The 25,853-nt window shown below is 36.8% G+C and overlaps 1 protein-coding gene across 2 annotated transcripts in view; it reads left to right on the forward strand.

Annotated features, from left to right (window-relative positions):
* Nucleotides 1–23,986, forward strand: part of CEP135 (centrosomal protein 135) — a 38,073-nt gene extending 14,087 nt beyond the window's left edge. For both annotated transcript variants that reach the window (XM_057414138.1, XM_057414145.1), the window contains 17 exons: nucleotides 171–321; nucleotides 1,277–1,470; nucleotides 1,965–2,108; nucleotides 2,612–2,755; nucleotides 3,742–3,819; nucleotides 3,979–4,130; nucleotides 5,968–6,083; nucleotides 6,154–6,308; nucleotides 6,769–6,824; nucleotides 7,772–7,940; nucleotides 13,475–13,585; nucleotides 15,392–15,577; nucleotides 16,507–16,716; nucleotides 17,695–17,897; nucleotides 20,758–20,862; nucleotides 21,269–21,415; nucleotides 23,392–23,986. In XM_057414138.1, the coding sequence (XP_057270121.1) occupies nucleotides 171–321; nucleotides 1,277–1,470; nucleotides 1,965–2,108; nucleotides 2,612–2,755; nucleotides 3,742–3,819; nucleotides 3,979–4,130; nucleotides 5,968–6,083; nucleotides 6,154–6,308; nucleotides 6,769–6,824; nucleotides 7,772–7,940; nucleotides 13,475–13,585; nucleotides 15,392–15,577; nucleotides 16,507–16,716; nucleotides 17,695–17,897; nucleotides 20,758–20,862; nucleotides 21,269–21,415; nucleotides 23,392–23,413 (2,343 nt within the window). In that variant the 3' untranslated portion in view covers nucleotides 23,414–23,986. The remainder of the gene's footprint in view (nucleotides 1–170; nucleotides 322–1,276; nucleotides 1,471–1,964; nucleotides 2,109–2,611; nucleotides 2,756–3,741; nucleotides 3,820–3,978; nucleotides 4,131–5,967; nucleotides 6,084–6,153; nucleotides 6,309–6,768; nucleotides 6,825–7,771; nucleotides 7,941–13,474; nucleotides 13,586–15,391; nucleotides 15,578–16,506; nucleotides 16,717–17,694; nucleotides 17,898–20,757; nucleotides 20,863–21,268; nucleotides 21,416–23,391) is intronic.
* Nucleotides 23,987–25,853: the final 1,867 nt, after the last annotated feature.

Consider the following 25,853-nt stretch of genomic DNA (forward strand, 5'->3'; position numbering starts at 1 on the left):
TAGTATAAAAACACAGTGATTGCCTTTATCAAATGTTAAAGCAGAAAACATCCAGGTTAATCAGAAATAAACAGTGTTGAATATTAAAAATGTAATAAAGTGTTTTTTTTTTTTTTTCCAAATGTATCTATTGGCACTTCTAATTTTTGTAACAATGCTTCTTACTTCAGGAGTTGTGCTCATGTCGTAGGGAGAATGAGAGACTGAGTGAAGAGCTCTTTGGAAAAACAGATGATAAAGAGAATCTTGAAGTGTTGTTAAACCAGCTTGAACAAGAGAAACAAAGGCTGACAGAAAAAACAGAGAACTTAGAAATAAAAGGTAAATCATCACATGTAGATTCCTGTAAATTATCTTCCTGTAATATTTGAAATAGAAAAACTTACCTAGTTAAGAGATAGCTAATAACAGTCTTGATATATGTAAATTAAAAGAAGACTGTAGGTCTTCAGTCAGAGTTGAAGCAAAAACATTTGTCACAGGAAAGTGTTTTCATTCTAAATGTGAGAACTGAAAAAGCTGATCTTTTTACTATGTTCTCACTGGACAGCCTAATACTATGGCAGTTTAATAAAAAATAATTTCTTTTATGCAATACTGGCTTTATTTGCTGTCTTTCTGAATGAATGAAGTCAGACTGTGTTCCTTGAGAGCTTTATCCAGTTGGATCTAGAAAATCTCTAGGGATGGAGATTCCACATCTCTAAGCAGCCCATTCCAATGTTTGTTTATCTTCAGAGTAAACATTTTTTTTTTTTATTGCTTGTAACTGTCTTTAGCAATTAATCACCATTGTTCCTCGTTTACCTGCTGTGCACCTCTGAACTGGCTCCATGTTATCCGTAACACCCCTCTTAGTGTTGTCAGTCTGCTCTTGGGTCCTCAGCTCCTGTCCAGGCTGAACAGAGTTCTCTCAGCCATTCTCCTCAGGGCAAATATTCTTCTCCTTAACCAGCTTGGAGGGCCTCCCCTGGACTCACTGAAGTTCATCAGTATCTTGTGCTAGAGGAGAACAAAACTGAATACAGTATTGTAAATGGAATCTAATGAGTGCAAAGTAAAGGGTAATAATCACATCCCTTGGTCAGTGTCTTCATTGATACAGCCCAATATGCTGTTATGCCTCTAGCAGGTGCAAAGCATGCTACTCATGTTTAGCCTACTGTCAACCATGACTCATGCATACTTTTCAGCAGACTGCTGCCCAAGTGGTTAGGCCATCCCAAATGCACGTCATGAGGCTCTTACACAAACGCTTTTATTTCTTTTTCTGCAGAACGAGAACTTGTGCTAGAATTAGAAAGGATGAGATTAGAATATGGTATAGCCCTGGGAAACAAAGCTCCATCTCGCCTAGATGCATTTATAAAGACTTTAGAAGAAGACAGAGATTATTACAAGCAAGAATTAGAATATCTTCAGAAAATGATAAAACGAAGGCCTAGCCCAAGCCGTAGGACTTCAGAGAAGGTAAAGTTCCTGCTGTCAAGAAAAGATGAAAAAATAATGAAAATAGTATAGAACCATTTAAGGAGCTATCAAATATATTTTCAAATTCAATAGCAGTAAATGTCTGTAGTAGTTTTTTTAATTACATTCTTAACATAAAAAAGTAACTGAAAAAAACCTCCAGTTAACTAGCATTTTATTTTCTTATGTGCATTTTACAGTAAAATATTGATTAATTATGGATCAGTTTGTTTGAAATAAATAGAACCCTATGATAGACAGAAAGATATTGACATCTTATTAGCTGTTTTTGCTTTTTCTCCTTGATAGCTTTTATTGTTCAAATTATACCACCAATGCCAGGCTTTTTTTTTTTATTATTTACAATTAGAATTCATTAAGTATGTATTTTTCATGTATTACTAGTAGTGTGAATTCTTTCTTATTTTTTATTAATTATCCAAACATTTTAATGTGTATATTTTTAACGTAAATTTTATTAAATCACCTTGCAGAGTGAAGATCTTAGATTCATCACCAGAGAAAGAGATGAACTAAGATCCATGTTAGACAGATTTGAAAAACACATGATAGAGATTCAATCCAATGTCAAGTTGTTGACTACAGAAAGAGATAGATTGAATATTCTTTATGAGCAGGTAAGAAGATATTGTTTATAATTGGAACTGAAATAACTGATTTAACACTTGTGTATGATTGCTTAAAATGAAAAAACTTTATAATAGAAATTGAAGAGTATAGACCTACTAGAATAAAACCCAAATAATAAAATATATTCCTATTTTTATTAATTATTAATAAAATGTGTATTCCAAAGTTACCGTGTTAATTTTAAATACATTATAAAACTGTACTGGCATTCAGAAATGAGAAAGATCAGGAAAAAAGCCCAGTGGAATACATGAGAAAGTTGGGTAAGGATAGAGGCTAGAAAGCAAGGAAGAAGTATACTTGGAACAGTAAGAAGATGATGAGTATGTTGGCAGCATAAGTTGTCATGCCACTGTGTGATATAAGGAATATATTTTTAATTATCTAGAGAAAAATAAGACTATAATAGCACTGAAACTTTCTTTTTTGTTAGTGTATATGCTATATTAATTGCAATCCATGTATGCTAACAAACAATAATCTTTTAAAGTCTCAGGATGAATTGAACAGGATGAGAAAAGAAGCAAAACAAAGTTCAGTTTCTCAAAGTCATGTGGAAGAAGAAAGAGACAATGCACTGGCTGATTTTAGAAGAATAATGGCAGAAAAAGAAAGCCTCAGAGAAAAACTAAAGGTGCGCTTTTACAGCTTCATTGCTTACAGTGAGGTGGTATATAGGGGAGGCTCATACAATAATGCTGTATTTGTGTCTGGCTATCTGTCAGTTCCCATTTTGAAGAACTTTTGAATTTACCTGATTTCAGACTCACTTGAGAGAGCTCAATGAATTGTCTGAATTTTCCTTTAACTCAGTTCCTAAGTGGGTGTAGGGGAAGAAGAACATGCCTCTAAGTGTCCTAGGGCAAGCATGGCATCACCTTGTGTAAAGAACCTACATAATGAAGCCCCAACTACAGAATATTTCTGTTTGTATGCACTGCTTCAAAGATAGTGGTGGAAGATGTCATGCACTTCACTTGCAAGATTATTTTATTGATATGACTGAGTTAACAAAGCTCAATAGTAAATGCAGCAGTGGTTTAACAAGATTTAATGGCAAAATACACTTGAGTGTTTACTGCATAGAAGACAGAGACAGACAGAACTGTCAGGGAGACCCTCCTGTTGAGTCATGAGGTTCAGAAAGGAGCCCCTTGTACTCTCAACTCCTCAGAGAGGAGTTTAGGTGTGGCTGGATCCAGACTTAGTCCCAGACTTGGTCATTGGTTTATGTCTAAAGGGATATATATGTACAATCAATCCTTTGTGTCACTTAGCTAAGATTTAAAAGTCTCAGTGCTCTTATTGCCAATTCACTTTTCAAATATCTTAAATGATAAGAATTTTCTCAGTCTCAAAGAGTAACACTTGGGGGTGTCCCTACTCAAGGGAGATCCTGGTGTACAGCACACATTCCTGTGGTGTGCAGCACACACTGCTGTGCAGGAAAGCTCAAGGAACTCTCAGCTATCCACTATGGAGTAAGATGAAGTCACATTTGTATACTAGCTGTATTTCAGTTGGTGATGCTCAACTAACCCTCAGCTGTTGGGCAAGATTTATAGCCTGTAGCTGTTTTTTTTGATACATTAAGTTTAAATTTAAATATTTCTATCTCAGATTCAGCAAGAAGCAACTAACCTTGAAAAATCAAAGATGCAGCATGATATTTCGGAACTGGAGAATAATATTCAAGGAGTAAGTACATATTTAGGAAGTAAGCTTTTATCATTTTAAAATAGGATAGACTTTTCAAGCAATTAATTTGGTAGCTGTTTTCAACTTAAATTTATTCAAAAGACAAGTTGTGATAGCTTTCTACAATAACATATTTGGTTATTGTTTTTTAAATTGCAGTTTGAGATGGAAAGGTGTGAACTAAAGGCTACAATCTCTGTCCTGAAAGAAAGAATAAACTCTTTGGAAAATGAATTAAAATTGAAGTCCAGTAAACTTGTCCAGACATATGATGATTCTTCTCAATTTAAAGCTGAGATTTGCTCACTTCAGTAAGTCTAATACAAAATGTGGCTGTCTTTCACAGACACTGACGTACTTTTGTTTGTTCTGTGACCATACAGCAGAGTTGAGTCTCTGGGAAAGACCATAAAATACTTTCAAAATCATGTTGTACTGTTTTTGTCTTAAGAAAAAGTAAATATGAGTAAGGAAGGTGCTGTGGTGGCTTTTACAGCAAGCTTCTCCTAGACTTATTTGATGACCGGATATACTGGTAATTTTTATGGCCAATTATGAATGAAAATTTTCTCCTCCCTCTGGAACTGTTTCCTCTAACAGGCATGTTCTCTGCTTAGGAATGTATCAGAACAGGAAATTTCTAAAAAGGTATTCAAATGCTGTTTGCTAAAAGGAAGACATATGTCTTTGCAGACAGTAGGACCTAATTGTGTCATATTTACAGAGTTGTCAGGAGTACTGAAAATTTTAAGCCAAGCATTAGGCATTAATATTCCACAATTGAGAGCTTCATGGAGTGTCATTCTGTAATGGCATTTTACTTGCACTGTGTTTTTCATGGTCACTCTCTTTCATATGCTGATGCTCGCACACATTTACTACAGTTTTGAGAGTTGACATCTTGTGATCCCTGGACACACAGTCTGTGAGAATTTGATCAACTTGTTCAGAACCGGAGGATCAAGTATACCCATGTATTTTCAAGGCCTATTTAAACTTGCAGGATCTTTTGGATTTTTCACAAGGAAAACCAGGGCTTGTGGCTCACCCCCTCCACCCTCAACCTGAGCAATACTATACTGCACTGTATAGCAGTACAATAGCAGGGTGAATAGCCATAAACTGAAGCTGGGAAGCAGGCCTTGGAGTTCATCTCATGCTCTCCGTTTCACAAATGACGATTGTTAGTAAAACAATTAGTGTATTTGTTGGTAAAATTGTGACAACATTCATAAAAGTGAAATACCTTATTAGGTTCTGTGTAATTTTAGTGGAAAGCACTGATATCCTCTGATATCCTAAAAAGGAGGAGATAAGGAGTACAGTAATTTCAGCATTTGGTTCTGCTTTGTGCATGATGGGAATTTGTTATAGCTGTGTTTGGCACCTCCGCTTCCCCACTCCCCCCCAGAGTTTCACTCTAAGCTGAGTGAGAGCAGTCTTTATCTGCAGACATGCTGTATACCGGATTGGTGGGTTTTTTAGTAAATTAAAAATTTCTCTAGCATTTGTAGAATCCCATTTCAGAGGGATTTCTATTTCTTGACCTGTAAGTGATCCATTTAGTTACTTTGGAGCTGCAGTTTTTTTTCTTTTTTTTCATAGGTTACTAATACTTTTTTCTGAGCAAAGCAAGTATGTAGATAGATGGTTTCATACATCTTTCAGGTTCTGTATTTCTTAAAGTAGGATCAGAACTACAGCTGTCAATTTGATTGCTTCTTAAAAAGTGGTGTGGCTTATAATCACTGCTATGAGCTACATATCAAAATCTTTATACAGCAAAGAGCCAAAAGACACAAGTAATAAGAGTTACCTGATGAAGAGTAACAGAATTCAGAGGAAGTTAATGTTTCAGATTATCATGGTTGTTCCACCAAGGTTCTATTGCTCCATTTTGGAATGATGTTGAGGTGAACTTGTTGCAGGGGTCCAAGAGCAACCAAGTGGTGTTGATCTTGGCAATAATTACTAGTCCTCTCTCTTCCAGAGAGTGAGGGACAGTTCTGGTTAGTATGACGCAATCCTGTGCTGCTGGTTGGTATGGAACACTGAAACTGTTCCAGCACTTCAAGCAGCTTTAAAAGCCATAAATTGATGATCCTGAATAGGTCCCAAACTTCTTTCAACTATGTACTGATTTTCTAGGCTCTTAAATGACCAACTCCAGAGGTCTGTTGACGATTTACAGCACCGATTAGCCCTCAAAAAGAATGAACTGCAATCAGCTCAAGAAGAAATTGTAAAGCTAGAGGAGAAAATAGGTAATCACTGGTTATGTTTATGCTTATTTCCTGATTTTAAAATAGAAAGTACTTATTCTTTTATTTATAGATAGGTTAAACCAGAGGAGCACTTCCCAGGATGAAGCAGTCAATGTGCTTAGAAGTACTATCACTGTTTTGGACAAAGAAAAGGATAGTCTTCAAGAAACCGTAGATGAAAAAACAGAAAAAATTGCATGCTTAGATGACAACTTAGCTAACAAGGTATGTGCAGCAGAAGTACTACTTTGCAGTCCATCTGGGGATTTTTAAAACAGACATTTTGCTTGTATGGCAAAGCCAATGCAAAGCTCAAGGCATTGAATGAATGCTATGTTTGGACTGAGTCCAAAAAGTCATTTGCCAACTCAACAGCATTTAAATTATTATTGTTAGTGTTTTCCCTAAACACTCCAAGAAAATAAAGTAGTATATTTTTGCATTTTGCATTTGGAGGTATTTGAGATATAAGCTTCTAGCCTGATGTGACAGAATCTGTAGCTGACTTCCATCTTTTTGATAAGAAAATCCTTTTTCAGTAAAGAAGCTTGGAAACTTGAATATGCAAAGATGCACTTATTATTGGTGAAGGGTTAAAAGAAAGGTTTAAATGTAAAGTTCTTTAACTTGAAGTATCCTGTTATGTTGCCATATAATAATACAATTTTGGCTTTTATTTTCATAGGAAAAAACGATTGCTCATTTACGTCTAACCCTCTCTGAACTGGAATCCTCAAATGAGTAAGTAAAGACTAAGATGCCTTCTTCAGTAGTTTTATCTAGGAGCATACTGTGTTGAGAAAGATGTACCCAACTTTTGAAGAAACTTCTCCTGCAATTATATTGCAGGCTGCTAAGGTACTGTTAAGACAGCAATTAACCATTGTTTGTGTATATTTATTTTCCTAAATGGATAACATTTCCTAATTCTCAGTTAGGAAGTAGCTTTTTAGTATTCTAAGTACTCCACTAGATATTAGATTGAGCCAGGTAAAACTCAGATCTGAATGCCTAATTATTGGCAAGCTAATACTTCCAACTTAAGTTACCAGTGCAATTTCAGTTGTGGTATATGTGCGTAGATTTTAGCTGGGCTTCATCTGATCTTTCCTTCTTGCCTCTTTTCATGAGTGACTTTAAAAACTATAGCTTTTTAAAAGAAAATATTTAAACACCTGAAGACCAGTGTAATTGAATATTTAATACATTGATGCATGAAGTATCTGTGGCAAAAAAAAAAGGCAAAACTTACATAAATTCACACATTTTAATTCTGGTAGCTTGTTTAATCTTTTTCTTAGTCTTTTGGTTGTGGCATTTCAAGTATAAGCTGTCTGTCTTCATCCTTTATGGTTTATAAAATATGCAATGGCTAATATACTGTAATCACTACCAAACACAGATGAACATAAGTATCTGTGATTGCTGTTTGCATAATAAGATACATCTCACCAGATGCATCTTCAAAGTTGAAGTTTAATTAAGTTTTATTTGTGCATATTGACATTTTACAGCTTTAGATTATGTTTATGTTTAGATTTATTTGTCAGCCCTCAGAAAGCATGAATTCCCCCCCTTTAAAAAAATAAAAAAGGCTTTTGCATATCCAAAATCCACATCTGATCATTTTCAGCAGTATGTGGTATAATATAAGAAGGGACAACTTAAATAAGATTTTCACTTGATAGCCAGATAAAGGACATGCTGAGCAGCAGAGACCGTGAGATATCTAGCTTACATCGCCAGCTTGATACGTCCCACGTAGAGCTTGCAGAGATGGGAAGAGTAAAGGAAATGGCTCTGAAAGAAAACAGACGACTGCAAGATGACCTAGCTACAATGGCCAGAGAAAACCAGGTATGAAGGCAGTACATAATGCTGAAGTACTAAACTATTTATTGCATGCTTATGTATAGGGGTGCATCAAAACTGCTGTATCCTCAATTTTGATTTGGTATACTTAATTAGTCGTATTTCTTGAACACTGGGATATTAAAAATGACTGGGCAGAACATGTAAAAGCAATTACTTTAGATACTTCAGCTTAGTCAGTACAGTGAGGGAGAAACAGACAAGCTTTCAGTTTAGTCACCCTTCCCCAGATTAAAAAAGAAATCTAATTAAGTCTAGGACATAATTGTTTATTCCATAATGAAATTACATTTATGCTATAATGAAATTGGTTATATCAGTAGCTGGTATTTAATTGTTAAAAATTGGGTTTTATCTGTGGATCAGGGATTATTGAGAAGGAGCAAGAAACCACAAAAGCAGGTATCAGGTTATTAGTAAGGTTGAAGTGAGAGGGAGGAGATTGCTAGCACATCTGAATTTATTCTGGGGCATAGTGATACATTAGTTTCACCCATTTAGTTTCCATGAAGCATTGGATATACTGAGTGAGGTATGCCACATTTTGAAATTGTATGTTTTGGAATGTAGGTTTAATGTTTGTGTTCTGTGAGCCTTAGTAATGTTGGCTTTGAAGTGATATTGGCAGATTTTTAATTTCCAGTTCTGGCAAGCTTAGTTGCCATTCATGTGTGCTGCTCTGCAGGAACTTTGCTTTAATATAAGAAAAGTATAAGAGGGCTTACAAAGATACAAGGCAGAGGGACTGAAGAAAACTTACTTCTAAGGTATGATAGTCCTGAATAGTCTGAATTTGTTTACTGATTTCAGGAATGGATAAGGATGCACAGTCGATGAGAATAGGAGGGGTACCCTTTCCATTGTGTCAAGTTTGTGTGGGGTTTTTAGATGGTGAATTCAAAGGTGCCATCTATTTCCCTGGAGAAATGTTCTTACTGGATTGTCTTTGCATTGGTAAGGTAGGTGTCACGGTGAGGTGGCATCTTACAGACTTTAGCTGTATAATGCAGCTTTGTGTATGTGGGGATTTTGCCTTTTGTGGAGATTCTGTTCAGGTACTTTTTTTGACTACTTGCAGAGGTTTTTTTATTTTTTTTTTTTATTTGCATTAGTTTTATATGATTTCATCTTTCATTAGAGTCATAATGTACTTCCTTGCTAACAGCTAGCCAGGCAGTAGCTTTAGGTCAGAGGGCAGGTGGGAAGGGGCTTGTGACTGCCCAGTGGACTCTGAGTTGGATCATGTGCATTCATGGTTAGCTTTCCATTTGGGAGGTGTACTATCCCTCTCAGCTACTGATGGCTAAATACATTCCCTTGTAAAGTGCATGCTGTGAAGGCACAACTTAAACTTATATCACTTACAGAATCAAAGCTGAAATAAACTCTTTAACTCCTTGAGGAATTACATGTTTCCATAGGGTATTATTGAAATTTTATTGAAAGGTGAGCTATCTCAAGTTGATGGTGTAGTTTAAATAAAAAATTTGCAAGACAGAGAGGGTTGAGAGGTTCAGTGAATTAAACTGTTTGACTGTCATCATTATTCTTCTTGCGGGATCTTCATCTTGAGATGTTCTCCAGGGGTCTGCAAGTTAAACGAACTACTGGTATGTAAAAGCACGTTCTTTAAAGAGCTTAAGAGACTTGTATAGCCCATTTGCAATGTTCAAAATCATCATTGCACCATCTCTTCTTCCTTGGAATTCTCCAAGTCCGGAGTCCATGGCTTGGAGAGCATGAAGTGCATTCAGTCTTGTTAATCCCTCACATAGTTTGAGGAATAATGAATTGGTTTAGTGCACCAGCTGGATACGGCAGACCAAAAGCTTCGCAGCTCCAAGTGCATGATATGGATGTCCTTGTGCAATAGAATGTGTGTGTGGACAATATATAGAATCATAGAATAGTTAGGGTTGGAAAGGACCTTAAGATCATAAAGTTCCAACCCCCCTGCCATGGGCAGGGACACCTCACAATAACCACCATGTCACCCAAGGCTCTGTCCAACCTGGCCCTGAACACCGCCAGGGATGGAGCATTCACAGCTTCCTTGGGCAACCCATTCCAGTGCCTCACCACCCTTACAGTAAAGAGCTTCCTCCTCATATCCATTCTAAACTTCCCCTGTTTAAGTTTTAACCCGTTACCCCTTGTTCTGTCACTACAGTTCCCAATGAAGAGTCCCTCCCCAGCATCCCTGTAGCCCCCCTTCAGATACTGGAAGGCTGCTATGAGGTCTCCACGCAGCCTTCTCTTCTCCAGGCTGAACAGCCCCAACTTTCTCAACCTGTCTTCACACGGGAGGTGCTCCAGTCCCCTGATCATCCTTGTGGCCCTCCTCTGGACTTGTTCCAACAGTTCCATGTCCTTTTTATGTTGAGGACACCAGAACTGCACACAGTACTCCAGGTGAGGTCTCAGGAGAGCAGAGTAGAGGGGCAGGATCACCTCCTTCAACCTGCTGGTCACTCTCCTTTTGATGCAGCCCAGGATACGGTTGGCTTTCTGGGCTGCAAGTGCACACTGCTGGCTCATGTTAATTTTTTCATTAACCAACAACCCCAAGTCCTCTGCAGGGCTGCTCTGAATCTCTTCCCTGCCCAACCTGTAGCTGTGCCTGAGATTGCTCCGACCCAGGTGTAGGACCTTGCACTTGGCAGGGTTAAACTTCATGAGGTTGGCATCAGCCCACCTCACAAGCGTGTCAGGGTCCCTCTGGATGGCATTCCTTCCCTCCAGTGTATCAACCAAACCACACAGCTTGGTGTCATCGGCAAACTTGCTGAGGGCGCACTCAATCCCACTGTCCATGTCAGCGACAAAGATGTTAAACAAGACTGGTCCCAGCACCGATCCCTGAGGGACACCACTCGTTACTGGTCTCCAGCCGGACATTGAGCCATTGACCACAACTCTTTGCGTGCGGCCATCCAGCCAGTTCTTTATCCACCGAGTGGTCCGCCTATCAAATTGATGTCTCTCCAATTTAGAGACAAGGATGTCATGTGGGACAGTGTCAAATGCTTTGCACAAGTCCAGGTAGACGATATCAGCTGCTCTACCCCTGTCCATCAGTTCTGTGGCCCCATCATAGAAGGCCACCAAATTGGTCAGGCAGGATTTCCCCTTAGTGAAGCCATGCTGGCTGTCACCAAGCACCTTGTTGTTTTTCATGTGCCTTAGCATGCCTTCCAGGAGAATCTGCTCCAAGATTTTGCCAGGCACAGAGGTGAGACTGACTGGTCTGTAATTCCCTGGGTCATCCATTTTCCCCTTCTTGAAAATGGGGGTTATATTTCCCTTTTTCCAGTCATCGGGAACTTCACCTGACTGCCATGATTTCTCAAATACGATGGACAGTGGCTTAGCAACTTCATTCACCAGCTCCTTCAGGACTCCCGGATGGATTTCATCAGGTCCCATGGACTTGTGCATGTTAAGGTTTTTAAGATGGTCTCAAACCAGATCCTCTCTACAGTGGGCGCAAGGTCTTCATTCTCACAATCCCTGCTTCTGCCTTCCGAGACTTGGGTGGTTTGGTCAGAGCATTTGCCAGTGAAGACTGAGGCAAAGAAGTCATTAACCTCAGCCTTCTCCAAATCCAGAGTAGCCAGCTCTCCTGATAGCTTCTGGAGAGGGCCCACGTTGTCCCTAGTCTGTCTTTTATTTGCAGTGTAATTACAGAATCCATTCCTCTTACCTTTCACATCCCTAGTGAAGTTTAATTCTAACTGGGCCTTAGCTTTCCTAACCTGATCCCTAACTTCCTGGACAACATCTTTGTATTCTTCCCAGGCCAGCTGTCCTTGCTTCCACCTTTTATAAGCCTCTTTTTTTCATTTGAATTTTCCTCAGCAGCTCCTTATCCATCCAAGGAGGTCTCCTGGCCCTCCTGCTGCACTTCCTTCTAGTTGGGACGCAACACTCCTGAGCTTGTAGCAGATGATCATTGAATATCAACCAACAGTCTTAGGCCCCCCTGCCCTCTAGGGCTGTATCCCATGGAACCTTACTAAGCAGGTTCCTGAAGAAGCCAAAATCTGCTCTTATATGTATATAACATAAATGTCCAGTGTCTTATAGGGTAAGTAGCATTTTTTATTGAGCTAAACATTAGAAAGAACATAGAGAATATGTGAATGTGATTTAAAGACTTAGCTCAGAATTTTGTTTCAACTTATATTCAGTTACATCAATACAGATGTTGCAGCTCATCAGGAGACTCAAATGCCTTGTATGGTTTTGATGCTGAGATACAAATATATGTTTGAATTCACTAAATCTTAACACTGAAAATAATGAGAACCTTATTAGCTAAACCATTTATTTCAATTCCCCTCAGTCAAGCTGGCTGCATCTGAAGCTAGAAAGTACAATATAGCAAGATGTTTTAACTGAGGTAGTGCCCTGAATTGTTCTTGCAAAACCTACTGTGCAATACATAAATATGTGAGTGTATTATTAGAGCTAGATTTTCCATTAATAGGTATCAAGATTGTAGATTTAGATTAGATATTAGGAAAAAAAAATCTTCATTGTGAGGGTGCTGAAGCACTGGAACAGGTTGCCCAAAGAAGTTGTAGATGCCTCATCCATGGCAGAGTTCAAGGCCACATTGGACAGGGCTTTGAGCAACCTGGCCTAGTGGAAGGTGTCCCTGCCTATGGCAGAGAGGTTGGAACTAGATCTGTAAGATCCCTTCCAATCCAAACCATTCAGTGATTCTGTGATATTACCATAATATGATGACTAAAGCTTTCTCGGTGTGCTGGGGAAGGCTACCACAGAGACAAGCAAACTGATTTCAGCATATGCTAAACAAGTCACACAATAAAAAGGGTGCCATTAATGAATATTAATATACCACAAAAAAAAAGAAGGGAAAGAAATAAGACAATATCATCCATTTCCTGCCACATTTGATAGTGGGAATAGAAGAAGATGCATGCTTTTTTGACTCTCTAGGCTAGAGGACTCAGGGAAAGGTGAGACCTGAACCTGAGAGAGCCAGAATTAGCAATTCCAACATCTCAAACTTATTCCAAGGTGCCTTTTGGATGTCCAAATATGATCTTAATAATCCATTTAGTTATCTTTGAATTCTATTTTAAAATAAATGTTCTGGTTTTTATAAAGTTGACTTTCTAATGACACAAAACTTTCCTTCACTCGGGGATAATGAAGCCTAAGGCTAGAAAAATCCCAGCTCCTCAACTTTTGTATGTTGAATTTTCCAAAGATCGGTAACGTATGTCATCAGGAAAGTTGCAGATTTTATGAACTGGTGTGACATTCATTATTTTCTGTGATTATTCTTGCCTCGAAAACTCTTTGTTGTATCTAAGGTAGTATGGAATATTCTGAACCCTACAAATCCCAACGGGCTTTGACTAAATTACTTAAAAGAATACAGTAAAATCTGGGTATATGCAATTACATTGATTTAGCCTGGTACAGTAATATATAGTGATTAATTCACTCTAATGCACTGTTTTGCCTTTATGTAATCTCTTTAGGCTATCAGTACGGAGCTTGAAGATGCAGTACGTGAAAAAGAAGAAATGAAAACCAGGGTTCATAATTACATAACAGAAGTTTCTAGGTTCGAGACCTTGATGGCTTCAAAGGTATAATCTGTAGGCAGTCATTACTGTTTTCAATAAATCCATTGGGTTTATGGTATCATTAGAAAACAAATCAAGAAATGTATAGTTTGGGTCCTGTTCTCCCTGTCCCATTTCTTTTTTTTTGTTGTTTTTTGCATTTTTTTCCTCTGCACTGTTTCAAGCTACTGTTGGATTAATATAAAACCTCCTTAGATCTGAAGCACTGATAAATACTGCACATCACAATTTTGTTGACTATGTTTCAGTTGGCTATAGCACTGGAGAATGACAAACAAATCATATTTGAACATTGTTTTGCTTTTTGAGAAGGCAACCAATAAAATATCTGGTATTATTTCATGAGTATAGTCAGCAAGCAGCTTAAATTTTTTTTTTAATATTTTATACTTTTTAAAAAAGAGAAATTTTATATGTAGCTTTGCAGGAAAGTGTAGGAATAGCACATTGGAATATTTTCTCTGAATGATAAGAGTTTTAGCTGTACTACCAAAACAGTGCTCTTTTAAACTGTATTTTATCCTGATACTTGGATTCAAAAGTGTGTGAATTAAAACTTAAAATCATTTAAAACAAATGGAATTTATGTCAAGACAACATGAACTGGAAAATCCATTATGTGATTTTGAATAGGAAAGAATGATTTTTGATATGACTTTGTGTTGCATGTCTAGGTGAATGCATGCAAAGTCATCCACTTTTTACAAGTAGAAAATGAAGTATAGAGAAAAAATGAAGGTCAGTAGTATGTTAGCTTAGAACTCTCAAATTAGAACACTTGAAGTTGAATTATTAAGAATTTGATAATATATCATACGTCCAAAGCACTTCAGCTACAGATGTGGCCCCATCTTTGGCAAATGAGAAACCAGTTATTTAAGTCAGGTACTAAAAAACTGTAGAATATATAGCCAGTGGCCAATTAGGAAAGGTTGGTTTCAGGGATTTGTCTAGTGTCTCCACAGGCAACATCCAAATGTGAGATGGGGAATTTACTTTTCTGCACAGTGTTCTGTTGCTTAATTATGTGTTTCTGTTTCCTAATGCACTGCCTTGTTCATCTGCACCTTCCAAGTTATGCAGGAAACACGGAAGAAATTTCTAAATGAATAGCCTTCTTCATCAGATAAATTTGACTCATACTAGCAACATGCTTATCCCATTGTGCCTTACATGAACAGGGGAAGAAAGGAATGGAGCTAAATAAAGCAGAAAACTAAACACTGCCTTATAATACGCACTTGTATTTGGGCCAAATGAAAATTCAGAAGCAACATTTGTTTGATCACTGCATAGCTAATAAGCACTAAAGCTTGCAGTTTTGTACTTTTATGATAGACTGCTTAGGTGTATGTGCCCAAATAGGTTATCAGTCTTCTAGGCACTCCTGTAATATAAATATTTGTAAGAGCACATGCAGTAAGTAAAATTGCTTAAAATTGACTCCTGCTGGAATTTATTGGAAAGGACAGCACTAGGATTAGTACATCTCAGTAACGTGACCCTTGACAATGCTGCGAAAACCAAAATAACCCCTCCCATGGGAACTTTGAAATTCATTAACAACCACTAAATGTAAATACTTCCATTTAAGAAAACTGAATGTTGTCATTATATTTATTTACTATTTGGACTAGCAAAAGGGATGATGCCCTTTGGTAGCTGCCAGATAGTGGGATTAAGAAAATGGAGAAAAATCTACTTTCTTCTGGGGAAAATAGGAAGATATTGTAGGGAGTAGGCATTTGGTAAGATCAAGCAACTTGAAGGCATGTTGATCATTACAGAATGATTTATTGTTTCATCTAGGAAAAAGAAAATGAAGAATTGTTAGAGAAGTTCCGAATGGTCCATGCACAAGCAGAAGACTGGGAAATGAAGGCTCATCAAGCTGAAGGAGAAAGCACCTCAATACGACTTGAACTCCTTTCTATAGATACAGATCGGAGACATCTCCAAGAGAAAGTAGAGCTTCTGGAAAAAGAGATTCAAGGGGTAATAACTTGTGCAATGAAATTCTGTCAAGGAAAGTGGGATACATTCAAGTGCGCTGTAATAAAATCAACATACTATTTTTAACGCTTTAGTGGAAAATAATTCATATACATGAATGTTTCAAATGTAGAAACAGTAACTGATTTTGGTTAGATGTTTTTTCTTTCTCCTTTCCCTGTTTTCCCAAAATTAGAATCACACTGTGTATTTTAATACTTTTAGATCTCTTTTGTTGGGTGATCAATGGTGTTATGTTACTGTCTCTATAAGAACCTTTTGTTTAGTTGCTTAAAAATATTTGCATATAGCTTTATCAGTATTTTGTCAGCTAACTTTATGGGTATTTTGTAAGCTTGGTTCTTAGATTTCCTTGAAGCTTTGAATGAATTATTTGAAGCATTGGTGGCTGGACTAAAGTTAAAAATCTGGTCATAGTAGTCCAGAGCCACAATCAGGATGGCTTAATGCTGAAACTTAGACCAATAGCATAGAAAATAACAATGTTTAACTTTTAGAAGCAACAACTTTATGAAGATCAAGGTAGGGTATAATAGTTGTGGATTAACCATGTTTTGTCTCATGCTTTTAATTAGCCCAAAAGCTGAGTAAAAAATTGATTGTATTTTGAGGGGTTTAAGCTTTTAATTTTCTTCTGAAGCTGGAATCCAGCCCCATTCCACTTATATATAGTACTTGTATAATTCTTCAAGATGGTGATTACAAATTGCAGTGATGCTTTATTAGCTGTTCTTAGCTGTGATTTAGGGAGATGAGAGGAAAGAAATGTAATATAAAGTTAATTTTATAGGAAAAGCTAATTTTGAAGGGAAAAGAAGGTGTTAAAAGAACCTAACAAACCTGTTATCCAGCAGAGAACTGTTTACTCAACATTTAACACTGAAGGGGTATGTGTATTTGTCTTTGTTTAGCATATCTTTGCACATCAAGCATATGAATCTCAGATCTCCTCCATTACAAAAAAAATGTCCAAATTGGAAGAGGATGTTAAACGTGAAAATCAGGATAAGTCTTCTGTGTTGGCGGACCTGGCTTCTGTGAGGGAACTCTGCGTGAAACTTGAGGCTAACAAAGAACTTTTATCTCGACAGCTGACAACCAAAAGCATGGATTATGAAAGGGTAAGCAGCAAAGGCAAATTTAATTTGCTATGATAAAATATTTTCCTCTGTCTTTAATGTTTTTTGGAGAAAGCAATGATTTGCTTCTGAGAGAAAGGTAGGTTAATTTACATCACTAGTTTTGCATTTATATGTAAATTAAAAATTTTGCAGTATACAGATCTGTATCTGTGGGTTATGTAAGCAAAGAGTTTCTTTCATGATCGTTACAAAATGTGGCAACAAAAACTGCCATACCACAGAGACAAATTATATTTATTTGGTTTTATGTACTGTTTTAATTTACTCAAATTTTGAACTTTAAAAAGTTGGTATTGCACTTCTTATATAGATATTAAAGATTTTTCCTTAATGAATTTTTTCAATTAGATTGAAATTTAGACTGAGCTGAAGTTTATCAAATATTTTGAAATGGTTTAAACTGTTCTAAACATCCATAGTTTCTGAACTTTTTCTTTACAGCTGGTTGTTATGTCTTTACTTAGTGACTTGGTCAGGTTTCTTGTTACTATACTATTCAAGATGTTGAGAACAGTAGTTCTCATCCCTGTAGAATTTGTTTCTATTCATAGGTATGGTGAGGAAAACGAGCATTACTTACATTTTCAGCAAAAGCCAAGAAGCTACTTGTGAGCTAACCTAGTCACAGAGAATGAAGTATAGTAAATACTGGTTTTGTACTTGTGCAAAAGCCTACTGCTGTTAGAAGTCAATTAGTGTTATGGGTACTTAGGTAAGCATTCCCAGGACTCAGTAATCCAGCTCCTAGTAGAATATTTGACAGATGCAAAGCTTGAATAGTTTTAAACTAAACTAATAGTTTTAAATAATTGTAGGCTTTAGTTTGTTTTGTGAGCTCAGTTTCCTGTTAATTTTTATGAAACTTATAAGTATTTTAGGTTTTGTATCAACTGTTCATGAAAGAGAACTGTGTGTTGTAAACCAGTGTATTAGTAATGCATAAAATTTGTGCCCTAGGTTCTAGGTGAATTAGAAGATATAAAATCAGAAGTAGAGTTGCTGAAAAAGCAGTTATCCAGTGAGAGACTTACAGTTCAGAATCTTGAAGCATTGCTGGCTACTAGTAGAGACAAAGAATTTAAGAACCATTTAACATCCCATGAGAAAGATTCCGAAATTCAGTTATTGAAAGACAAGCTAACACTCGCCGAGAGCAAACTGTAAGTTTTAACAAGTGTATATTTGTGTTACGTAGTTTACAAAGAAACTTTTTCTGTCTGATGACGCTTACTCATATAGTCAAATTCTTGATTTTCAGTAAGGCTGAACAGATTTTTGCAGCAATGCCTTCTGGACTTTCATGGCATCTTAAAGTTTCTTTACAGCTCTTTCATATCTCCTTCATTAATCAGCACTCTGGTGGACAGCAGTTTAATATAAGCATTAAACTTAATGCTTGTACCTACTTGTACTGAGTTTTCACAGTCTTGAGAATAGGCACTTGGTTTCTTTCTGGATTTGTCCCCTGTCTGACTCCAGAAAGTTTGCTTCACTTTCTCTGTCATAACTCTTTCTTACATCAGTCAGACACAGGAGGTGTGATACTTTTCCTGAAGTTCACTTGTCTGGTATAACTCTGCTGTATTTTCAGTGCAGTCACTAAAATCCTGTCCTTCTGATCCTCTTAGAGGACATAGTTACCAAATGGCAAGGTAGCTGATCTGTTGCAGATGTTATTTCCACCACAGAACCAGCCAACCCATGATAGTTTGTGATTTATATTTTTTTTAACTATTGAGTACGTTTGTAAGTGTATGTATGCATTGCAGTATGATTTGGGTATTTAACTTCTGCATCAGAGTGTATCAATTCTCAACATATAAATATATATTCTACCTCTCTCACAGGTTGATTTTCTTCTTAGCTTGGGGAAGCAATCTAATTCAACTGCTTTTTAAGCAAAATGCCATATTTTTATTTGCTTTGAAGAATTTAACTATTAAAAGAACACAAATTTTCTTAGTCTTGAGCTATGGTTTATGTTTTTTTTTATTGGAAACTATCCTGAAGTCCTGATTCCTTTAGAACAATGTGGATTCATCAAACATCTCTTCATTGAGTTCCATCTCTTCACTGGGGACTGTAGTGATAGGGTGTGTGTGCGTGTGTGTGTGTGTGTAGTGGATTGGAGCTTAAACAGAAGAAGTTTGGATTGCATATGGGGAGGAAGTTCTTTGCTGTGGGGGTGGTGAGGCACTGGAGTGGGTTGCCCAGAGAAGTTCTGGGTGCTCCATCCCTGGCGGTTTTAGGAGCCAGGTTGGATGGAGCCTTGGGCGGCATGGTTTGGTGTGGGGTGTCCCTGCCCATGGCAGGGGGATTGGAGCTGGATGATCTTAAGGTCCTTTCCAACCCTATTCTATGATTCTATGACCTCAAAGCAAGTTGAAAGTAGAATTTTAATATGTACTGCTCACAAAAAACACACCAAGTAGTTTAAATACATGGTAAATGTGAATTGCTTACCTACTGAAGTTGCCTGTTGTCCTTACTTTGATTAAAGGAAGAATGACACAGTGAAGTCACGGTGCTTTAAAAAGGCAAAAGTACTTTTGCTGCTGTTAATATTAACTGTTAAGGAAAAAGGCCTGTATCATTTCTTGTTCCTTTGAAATATAAACGGAACTGAATCTGACACCTACACTAAATGTGGCCAGTGTTTTTCCTTAGAGCTAACTGCAGCTTCTCATCCTGCACATCTGCTGAGAGTAGAAATAATTTTTAACACTCTCTTAGAAGAAAGACTAGTCTGTTTGGAGCAGTGAAGTTAAGGGGGGTATATTTGTGTATTATGAAATTCATGTACATTTTTGAATTATTTACTTCATTATCTAAATTTTGTTTAAATATCATTGACATGGAATAACCTCAGAACTCACAAAAGTCTTTGCTTTCTTTCTTTATTTTACAATAATGATATTGGCCCCGAATTCTTACCTTCATCCTGAAAGCATATGCCTGTCTCTGAAGGACTTAGAATAAGATATCATCGAGACCTCTTGTCTACTGCATCAGTTCTCAACGTACTGGATCAAGATACCATTCTAGGAATTTTACTGATGAGTAGGGAACACAGGAAAACATATTCTGCGGTTCTTTTTGGATCAAATTCCTTGAGTAGTTTGCATCTTCCTGGAGTCAGAGACCAGCGGGTGCCAGACAGGAAGTCTGTGACTGAGCTAGATCTGGAACTCTTTTTCAGAATTCAAGTCCAATGCTATAACAATAAACTAGTGCATCTTTGCTCCTCCAGAAGTGGCTCTGAGCACTCACTCTCATGTTGGCTTTGAAGACTATGGAATAACAAAACTGTCTAGATTCTGGTTTAGACAACTTATTTTACATTCAATGATTTTTTTTTTCCTTGCTTTATAATGTAATTAATGGTGTTTTGCAACCAAGTGTTAAGTCATCCAAGCTGAAGATTTGCTAATAAGTCTATTTAATTATGTTACTTAAGATTTTCGAGGGTACTTTTTGGTTCAATTCTCACAGTTGAAACACTTAGGCACAGACACTACGGGTGCAGTTGAGAAGCTTTAAGACTCTGGGTTTTGCTGGTCTGATGGCCAGATAGGTACAGCCTACTTGGTACAATTTTTACTAAAGCCGTATCTGCTGTTCGGATTTTTAGCTTATAGTTACTGTTTTGTACTTCTATTTCTTAAGTGTACATGTAAAGACCTTCTCACATTGCAACAGAGGATAGTAAATCAATAAATTAATGATTGAATTGTTTTTTCTGGTTTTATAAATGTTTGTGTTTACCTTTTCCTGAAAAAAAACACAATGTATTGTAGTAAAGCTACATCATTGGTTTGCTGGCTTCTGACTTCTCACCTTAGGTTCTTCCAGAAACATTGTTGCATTCACTTGTTCTTACTGCCTCTGATTTGTCTTTCATTTGGTCTGTGTGAAGCAATACATTGAATCTATCTATATTCTATCTTGCTTTAATTCCTCTAACCTCCTAGCCAACTGTGTTCAAAGAAAACTTTGTTGCTTCTCATGATCTCTTTTTAGAAACAGCTGTAATAGAGAGGTTCCCATACTTCGAAGTAAAGTTGCACAGCTGCAGACTGACTGTGATACTTTAAAAAGGCAACTGACAACTGAACGATTTGAACGGTAAGATGCTATTTTTTTTCAGTGAGGCAACTTGTTCCTTCTTTCTCACTTTAAAAACTGTTGCTTTTTGTCAATAGTGAGAAAGGGGCTATTATGAAAAATCGTGTTCCTGTTGTCATTCAAAAGCTAATATTCTCATCTCAAAACCTGCTTAATTAAAAGAGAAAAAACCTTATGCAGTTTCTGAATTCCCTCATAAATTTTGTGAGTTCACTATTGCATCCAAAAAAAAATCCCTTCTTACAAAAATAAGAAGAAAGTTGAACAGCATTATGAGAAAGCAAGGTGCTTTGCAAAGTACGTGAAAATCATCGAGTGAGAATATGGGGGGAAAAGTTATGTTTCCCTCCTTTAACATCCTGCAGTATTGAAGTGTAATGTAACTGAAATTGCTGTCTGTTGGTAGAGAGCGTGCAGTTCAGGAAATGCGTCGCCATGGGCTCTCTACATCGTCCTTACGTGCTTCACCTCCTCTCAGTTCAACATTAAGGTCTCCCTCACATTCTCCAGAACGTTCCAGTGTAAGGACAACTGAGAAAGCAGCATCTGAAAAGTAAGCAATTTGATTTCACCGGATTGTTTCAGTTTAAGAGTTAGGTTTAAACTGTTTCTAAATAGTACTTCTAAAATAATATTAAATTCTTCCACCTTACACACTAAGTTCTATGGTTGACTGTCTTACTATAAAATATTGATTGGAAACAATAGATGCAAAGTGCTCTCCAAAGACCATATAATGTAATGGATTGACATTTCTGTTAATGGTCTTGCACCCCAGCTACAGCTTCCACATATATATGACCTGATTATTACTACCATTAATTATATCCAAATATTTATTGCCAATTATTGTTATTATTTTTATTTATTATTATTATTTTTAATATTTATTTCCAAACAATTAATGGTTCATATTAAGAGAAATGCCATGAAATTTTCTGAAGTACAGCAATGAAGGAAGGACATTCCGTAAGAGTGAGTCTAATTAAAATGCATTGAACCCTACACATTAGACTAAACTTTCTCCAAAAGAAGTGCATAAAAATAATTATTACATTTTTCATTGTTAGTGCTTGAATGCTCATGGTCACTAGAGTCCATAAAAAAGAAATCAAAATCAACCTCTCACCTGTTCATTTTCACTGACATGCTTTTAGTTTTAGAGATCATTGTTGTTTTAGATGATGTCAGTTATGGGCTATAGGTCTGATTATTGACATCATATTATGTTTGTCCTATACTGCATAATAAATTGCAGAAAAAGAGTGGACAGGGAGAGATAAACAGTGATTGTCTTAGGAAATACGTGTTCTATAACAGCTGTATAGTGTATTATAAAAATACATATAAGGAAGAAGTTATTTACTGTGAGGGTGGTGAGGCACTGGAATGAGTTGCCCAAAGAAGTGACAAATGCTCCATCCCTGGCAGTGTTCAAGGCCAGGTTGGACAGAGCTGTGGGCGACATGGTCTAGTGTGAGTTGTCCCTGCCCATGGCAGCAGGCTTGGCACTGGATGATCTTAAGGTCCTTTGCAATCCTAACTATTCTATGATTCTATAACAGCTCATGAATCTAACTATCTAACTACTAAAATCTAAGAAACAGAATTCCAAACCAATAAGACTTTTTGTTGGTAAATACATATGGCTTGTTCGCAATCTTACCAAAAACACATGCTTCCTGAGAACTGAGGTCAGCGTGACATGATCCACATTGTGAACAGTTTTCTTCCTGTGATTTTTTTGGACAAAGCTAAAATGGGAACTGTAGCAAATGAGGTATTGATAGTGGGGATAAAACAGCAGGGTTTGGATTTTTTTTTTGCTGTGCTGGTGAGCCATTAGGCAAACCCTATTACATTGCAAATCACCATTTTGATTGAGATAATGATAGATAATACATTTTTGAGAATGAACATCATCAGGAGAGAATTGTCTTTAGTCTTCCTTGCTTTACAATGAGTCCCAAGAGCAATAAAGGTAGTCCAGTTGCTGTACTTGAAGAATGATGCCATGTAGAGAACTATTTTTATCCTGCTTGCACACTTAATTTTAACAATGACAGTTCTGTACTATATCTTGTCAGAAAATAACTCATTTTCATGAAGTATATATTTTAAAGTTGTTTTTAACAGCATAATTTATATGCAGTTTGACTTTTGTACTATTTTGCCTTTTAAACCTATCAATGGATTATTAAATTAGAATGATCTCAGTAGTATTATCACTGTCTTTCACCCTACTTATTTCTTCCTGTGAGCTTACCACAGTAATGTGTACTCTGTAGTAACTGTTCTGTAGCATTACAACTGTTTGTCTCTTATCTAATTTAATTTTCTCAAGAAATCTTTTCCTTCTTGTCTCCCATGTACTTAGTTAAGAATTTGATCAATGAGTCAATGAACTGAACGTACAGTTTTAGATAATATACTAATAGTTGATATTTCTGAACATCAGAAGGAAACGTGAAGAGGCTAAATCTAACTAATGTGATAGCTTTATTTTGAAATTTTGTCTTTCTCTGCCAGAAATGTGAGCTTCAAGGAGTAAGCAGTGCTTGAGCAACTGAAGCATTACCTTGTCACTGGGGCTTTGTCTTATTTTGTTTAAAGTATGAAGGCTGACACATATTCTACCTCTGTTTTCTTCAAATCAGTAATTACCTTTGAAATTTCTGAGACACCAGTGAAGTAATCAACTTTGCAAAATTCTGCTTTCCCAACTGACTGGACTGACTGTTTTTTACTGGTTTGACAGGTTTTGTGTCAAGGCTGGCTAAGCTCTGTTACTATTTTGCGAACATAGTAATTATGAGAAGGAAATGAGTGCTTGATATGACAATCTTTTGTTTTCACTTTCCTATTCTGTATCTGTTGGCTTATCTCACACAGTTACAGAAGTTTTTTATTTTAGTGTGAGCTAACATAGAATAACATACATGATTGTCCTAAAAATGCTGAGCCAGTATATGTTTTTTACTCATGATAATTTCCTGTATTTGGGCATTTAACAAGTGTATTCTGTGTGCATTCTTCATGGTATTTAAAAGTATTGGTGATCTATTTTGAATGTATTTTGTTTACTGTACCTTTTCTTAATAAAAAATATATTAATTTTTCTTAATGTTTTTGTCATTTAATAACTAATGTCCTGGGTTTAGCAGTAGCAGTCATTTTTTCTCCTTCTTAGTAGCTGATGCAGTGCTGTGTTTTGACTTTCGGCCTGGGAATGGTGCTGATAGCACCAATGTTTTTATTTACTGCTCAAATGTTTGGTCTGGCCAAGGACTTTCTGAGCCTCATGCTCTGCCAGGGAGGAGGGTAGCCAGGAGGAAGCAAAGACAGGCCACCTGACCCAAACTGACCAAAGAAGTATTCCATACCACAGCACGTCATGCCCAGGATGTAACTGAGAGTTACCCAGAAGGGCTAGGGCACTGCGGGGTTGGAGGAGGTATGGGTCGGTGCTTGGTTGGGTGGGGTAGGGCGAGTTATCAGTCGGCTGGTGATGAGGTGTTGTATTTTCTTCCCTTGTTATTTCCTTTATCATTGTTATTATTGGTGGTAGCAGCAGTGTTATACCTTAGTTACTAAACTGTTCTTATCTCAACCCGTGGGGGCTGCATTCTTTTCGATTCTCCTCTCTGTCCCTCCAGGAGTCGAGGGAGGGAAAGAAGGGGGGGAGTGAGTGAACAAGTTGCCTGACTGGGTTTAAACCACCACACTACTTATCTCCTTTTGTTTAATCTTTGTGTGAAATTGCATCTTAAACATTACCCCAATTGTCCTGGTTTCAGCAGAGTTAATTTTCTTTCTTGAAGGGATACTTTTCCTTTGCACTTGACAGGAGTTACCTCCAGAGGCCAAGGGCACGACACCAATATTGAATAAAAAATGAAGAGAAAAATACTGTTTTTTAAGATGTATTGAACTCCTTTAAATACTATAAACTATTTTTTTCAATTGTATCTATCTGGAGATATTTTTCAAATTTTGGTTGTAAAGATCAGAATAAAACCTGAAACCCTACACAGTTAAATTCAAGCTGTTGGAGAGGTCACATAGGCCTTTATGTTACTACACATCTATTAGGTAAATGCAATGAGAACTATGTTTAAAATAGTGGCATTATTGAGGAAAGGAGCATTTCAGATTTAGACTATGATGTAAAATGCAATTAGCAACCACAATCTTATGATGCAGATAATTGTGTATCTCATCATTCTATTCAGGAACATATAGTTTTCTAATAATTATAAACCATTCAGGTTGACATGGCATGTTATGTTCATAGGTATCATGCAGAGAATGAGAAGCGGGAGCATGTCTTCTACATCCTTGCACTGGCCAACAGTTGCATAGTGTTGAATGAAAAACTGTGATTACCAGCTAATATTACAAGCATTTCTAAGGTGTAAGCAGCATATTAAATGATGGGGAAAATATATATATATACACGTGTGTGTGTATATATATATTTTTTTTTTTTTAGATTTTGTCTATTTTGCAGTAAGATTGTTACAGTTAGAAATTATAAATACTAGTGTGTTGACTGGCAATATTATATTGTATATTCATAGGTAAATAATTGCTGTTGCAAGCTATATATTTAATTTTTCCAATATTGTATCTTGTCATTTTTGTTATTTAGTATGTTCCTATATGTATTAAATTTTACTAATTAAAACCAACTTATAACACCATTCAGAAGTACCTGAAAGTACTGGTACTTCATCAAGCTTCTGAGCTATTGGAAGGAATCATGTATTTGACAGGGGTGTACCTCACACTTTTTACCTTTAAGGTCTCTCATATCCCAGTTGCAGGAATGGGGAAAGCGTCATCTCTAAATGTTACTTACGTATCAATACTGTTTGTAACTAAGTCAGCAGTTTCCACTGATGCTAATTATTCAGGATGAAGCAGTTCATTAAGAATGAGAAAAGAACTCATGTTCTGCTCTCAGCATCTTCAGTCGTGACTTTAAAATA

The sequence above is a fragment of the Pezoporus wallicus genome, unplaced genomic scaffold (genome assembly GCF_028554395.1).
Source record: "Pezoporus wallicus isolate ANWC-B61680 ecotype Strahan unplaced genomic scaffold, APGP_CSIRO_Pwel_v1 contig_5709, whole genome shotgun sequence".
NCBI lineage: Eukaryota > Metazoa > Chordata > Aves > Psittaciformes > Psittacidae > Pezoporus > Pezoporus wallicus.